General features: G+C 50.0%; 1 protein-coding gene across 1 annotated transcript in view; it reads left to right on the forward strand.

Annotated features, from left to right (window-relative positions):
- The window catches only part of POLE (polymerase (DNA directed), epsilon, catalytic subunit), a 57,257-nt gene that overhangs the window by 11,701 nt on the left and 41,378 nt on the right, over positions 1-4,178 (forward strand). The window contains exons 16-19 of the mRNA XM_011961335.1: positions 1,031-1,159; positions 1,233-1,335; positions 1,474-1,620; positions 2,335-2,513. Coding sequence (XP_011816725.1) covers positions 1,031-1,159; positions 1,233-1,335; positions 1,474-1,620; positions 2,335-2,513 — 558 coding nt within the window. The remainder of the gene's footprint in view (positions 1-1,030; positions 1,160-1,232; positions 1,336-1,473; positions 1,621-2,334; positions 2,514-4,178) is intronic.

The raw sequence follows: 4,178 nt of genomic DNA on the forward strand, positions 1-4,178 counted from the left end.
CGGGAGGCGGAGCTTGCGGTGAGCTGAGATCGTGCTACTGCACTCCAGCCTGGGTGACAGAGCGAGACTCCGTCTCAAAAAACAAAAGAAAGAAAAGCCCGAGGTCACCTTAGTGTCCCTGAGGAGTCACCTGTGGGGTGGAGGGTGGCTGGGGGGATGTCAGCAGGGGCTCACAGCCACGTGGGGCGTGTCCAGGTGGTGGTTCCACGTGGAAACTTGGCCATTCACTTGTCCCAGCGCATCCTCCCCTTCTTGGACTGGACAGCTTTTCAGAACACGCCATTAGTGGGCAGGGAAGGGTGCAGTGGAGGCTCTTCCCCAGCTGATTCTTTTACCTATAATTCAAGTAGAAACAATAGGTGGTGGTGTGGTATTTCCTGTTCTATGGGATATATATTATTCCTTGTAATCACTTTTTTCTTAAAATTTTAGGTGTGTTTTCTAGTTTTACTACTTTGGAGGGTTTTAAGGATTTTTCTTTTTCTGTTTGTTTGAGACAGGACCTGGCTCTGTTGCCCAGGCTGGAGTGCAGTGGTGCAATCTGGGCTCACTACAGCCTTGACCTCAGGGGCTCAAGTGATTCTTCCACCCTAGCCTTCCGAGTAGCTGGGACTACAGGTGCCACCGCCACGCACAGCTACTTTTTTATTTTTTGTAGAGACGGGGGTCCCACTGTGTTGCTTAGGCTGGTCTTGAACTCCTGGGCTCAAGTGATCCTCTGGCCTCAGTCTCTCAAAGTGCTGGGATTACAAGCGTGAACCACTGCACCTGGCCTAAAGGTGTTTTTTTTTTTTTTAATACTAAGGAGAGTTTGGTGTTCAAGTAATTTTCTGATAAGACTCCACCAAATTTAAGGTATTCCATAGAAATGATGGCAACCCTTGTTAACTTTTTTCTTCTGACTAGTTTTTGCTCTATTTAGATATTTTTCAGCTTTTTCCTCTCCTGAATGTCTAAAAGGGGTTGGTAAACTACAGCACACGAGGCAGGCTTGGTCACCAACCTCCACTGAGTTTAGCTTTCTCTGCAGGTGTGTGATGAGATTAAGAGCAAACTCGCCTCCCTGAAGGACGTGCCCAGCCGCATCGAGTGTCCGCTCATCTACCACCTGGACGTGGGGGCCATGTACCCCAACATCATCCTGACCAACCGCCTGCAGGTGAGACTTTACTTCCTGCCTCAGAGTCGGAGCTCTCTCTGCCCAGCCCTAAGTGCTTTCTCACCCCTCGCAGCCCTCTGCCATGGTGGACGAAGCCACCTGTGCTGCCTGTGACTTCAATAAGCCTGGAGCGAACTGCCAGCGGAAGATGGCCTGGCAGTGGAGGGGCGAGTTCAGTAAGTGTTGGCCGCCTGGGTGGGCGCTCAGCGGGAAACGGGTGGGCGAGTGTTGGCCACCTTTCACTATACACACTCGGTGGGAAGCTGCTGCATCTGTGCCTCCTTTTGAACTTGCTCCCATTGCCTCCTTCCCAGTGCCAGCCAGTCGCAGCGAATACCATCGGATCCAGCACCAGCTGGAGTCGGAGAAGTTCCCCGCCTTGTTCCCAGAGGGGCCAGCTCGGGCCTTTCACGAACTGTCCCGCGAGGAGCAGGCGAAATACGAGAAGAGGAGGCTGGCAGGTGAGTGCCTTGGCATGGTCGCGGCTGTAAAGATGTGGCTCCTGCTCCCACTTTCTGTTCCTGCTGGGCTGTGTTGGTCCGTCCCAGCTGGGGCCGCAGAGGTGTTGTCACCAGAAGTGCTCTGGGTCACTGTAAGCTGTGCTCTCGCTGCAGGATCCTTTATTTGCTTCCCCTTCTGCAGGTGTTAGACACTGCTGTTCTGTGGTCTTGGGGTATCTGGCCTGTTCCTACCCCTGGGCTGTCCTATTTCTTTCTTCCTTTTTTTTTTTTTTTTAAAAAAAAAACAAGGTCTCACTCTGTCACCCAGGCTGGAGTGCAGTGATGTGATCTTGGCTCACGGCAGCCTCGACCTCCCAGGTGCCGGCAATCCTCCCATCTCAGCCTCCTAAGTAGCTGGGACTACAGGTGTGTGCCACCATGCCTGGCTAATTTTTTGTATTTTTTGTAGAGCTGGGGTCTCGCCATGTTGCCCAGGCTGGTCTCAAACTCCTGGGATCAAGTGATCCGCCAGCCTCGGCCTCTTAAAGTGCTGAGATTACAGGTGTGAGCCACCGTGCCCGGCCTCCTTTTTCAATATGAGAAACTAGCAGTATATCTGAGCTGTTGCTCCTTTGTGGTGACGTAGAAGCCATGTTCTTCAGCACCCCTGTGCCCTGGCTCCCTCTGCTCTGGGAGATCTCACCGACCTGCTCCGCCCCTCTCCATCATGCTTAGATTACTGCCGGAAAGCCTACAAGAAGATCCACATCACCAAGGTGGAAGAGCGCCTCACCACCATCTGCCAGCGGGAAAACTCCTTCTACGTGGATACCGTGCGTGCCTTCCGGGACAGGCGCTATGAGTTCAAAGGGCTCCACAAGGTGAGTTCTGAGGTGCTGCAAGCTTTGGCCTCTGTAAGGGCAGTTTCAGTTGGCTCATGAAATGGGCACTCTTGGCTCCTTGCCTGGGATCCTCCAAGCAGACACCTGCGCTCGGATGATAACATGCAGTTGTTTTTGACTTGGAAGAGTTGATGGCCACGAAGAACGTAGACCATCATCCATCCTGGTCCAAGGCCTCAGAAGGACCCTAAAGGATGATTTCTGAAGTGATTATTTAGAGCAGGGGTCAGCAAGCTACAGCTGGCTGGCCGTTTGAGTACATCAAGTTTTACGAACCCAACTGCCTTCACCTATTGCTTGTCTCTTTCCCGCTGTCGTGGGAGGTGAGGAGTTCCGAGAAACTCTAAGGTCTTCTCATCTGTGGTATTCACCATCCAGCCCTTCGTGTTTAACTGACGTATTTCATCCAGTAGGAACATGGAAAATGCATAGCAACACCTCTGTTTTGATATCAATGGGTCATTATTTTATATCTAATCAGATTGAGCAATTTTTTTTCTGAGAGACCTTCACTGTAGACTCAGCACGGCCCCTGCTGTGCAGCCCCCTGGCATCCTGCACTGCCCTGCTGAACTCACTGTCATACGTTCTTTTTTATAATGATAAGGCAGACATAATATGATATTTAGTGTTTTTAAGTGCTCAGTTCAGGGGCATGAAACATATTCATACTGTTGTGCAACTATCACCACCATCTACCTCCAGAACTCTTCGCCTCCTCAAATGGAAACTCTTGTCTCCATTAAACCATAGCTCCCCGCCTCCTCCCCTGGCCCCTAGCGACCCCCATTCCGCTTTCTGTCTCTGAATTCCACGACTCTAGGGATGTCATGTAAGCAAACCATGCAGTATTTGTATATTTGTGACGGACTTTTTCACTTAGCATGATGCTTTCTTTTTTGGAGACGGGATCTCACTCTGTCACCCAGGTTGGGGTACAGTGGTATGACCTTGGCTCACTGCAGCCTCCATCTCCCAGGCTCAAGTGATCCTCCCACCTCAGCCTCTCCAGTACCTGGGACCACGCCTGATTTTTGTATTTTTGGTAGAGACGGGATTTCACCATGTTGCCCAACCTGGTCTCAAGGTCCTGAACTCAGGTCATCTATCCACTCCAGCCTCCCACAGGGCTGGGATTACAGGCATGAGCCACCGCACCCAGCCTTAGCACAATGTTTTCAAGATGTATCGACATGTAGCATGTATCCATACTGGATTTTTGTAAATGGCTGAACAACATTTCGTTGTGTGGATTTGTCACATTTTGTTTATCCCTTCCCACATGGATGTGCACTTGGCTTGCTTCCACCTTTTGGCTACTGCGAGTAATCCTGGTTTGAACATGGGGTACAAGTATGTCTTCAGGTCTCTGCTTTCGGTTTTTTTGGATATGCACCCAGCAGTATAGTTGTTGGGTCATATGGTAATTCTACATTTACCTTTTAAGGAACTGCTGTACTATCTCACTTTGTTTTAATTAAGCAATTGCTAAATTACTTGTTCATCTGTCTCCCTCGTCAAATAAGCACCAAAAGTGTAGTGACTGCCTCGTGCTTCAGAGTACAGTGGAGTTCCTGGCACAGACTAGACTAGGCACTCAGTAATTATCTTAATGAATTTGTTTTTGTTCTTTAAATACCAAGCCTTTAAAAACCTTGTCTCATGTTGGATGGGGAA

This window comes from Colobus angolensis, unplaced genomic scaffold, assembly GCF_000951035.1.
Source record: "Colobus angolensis palliatus isolate OR3802 unplaced genomic scaffold, Cang.pa_1.0 Scaffold115, whole genome shotgun sequence".
In the NCBI taxonomy this organism is placed as follows: domain Eukaryota; kingdom Metazoa; phylum Chordata; class Mammalia; order Primates; family Cercopithecidae; genus Colobus; species Colobus angolensis.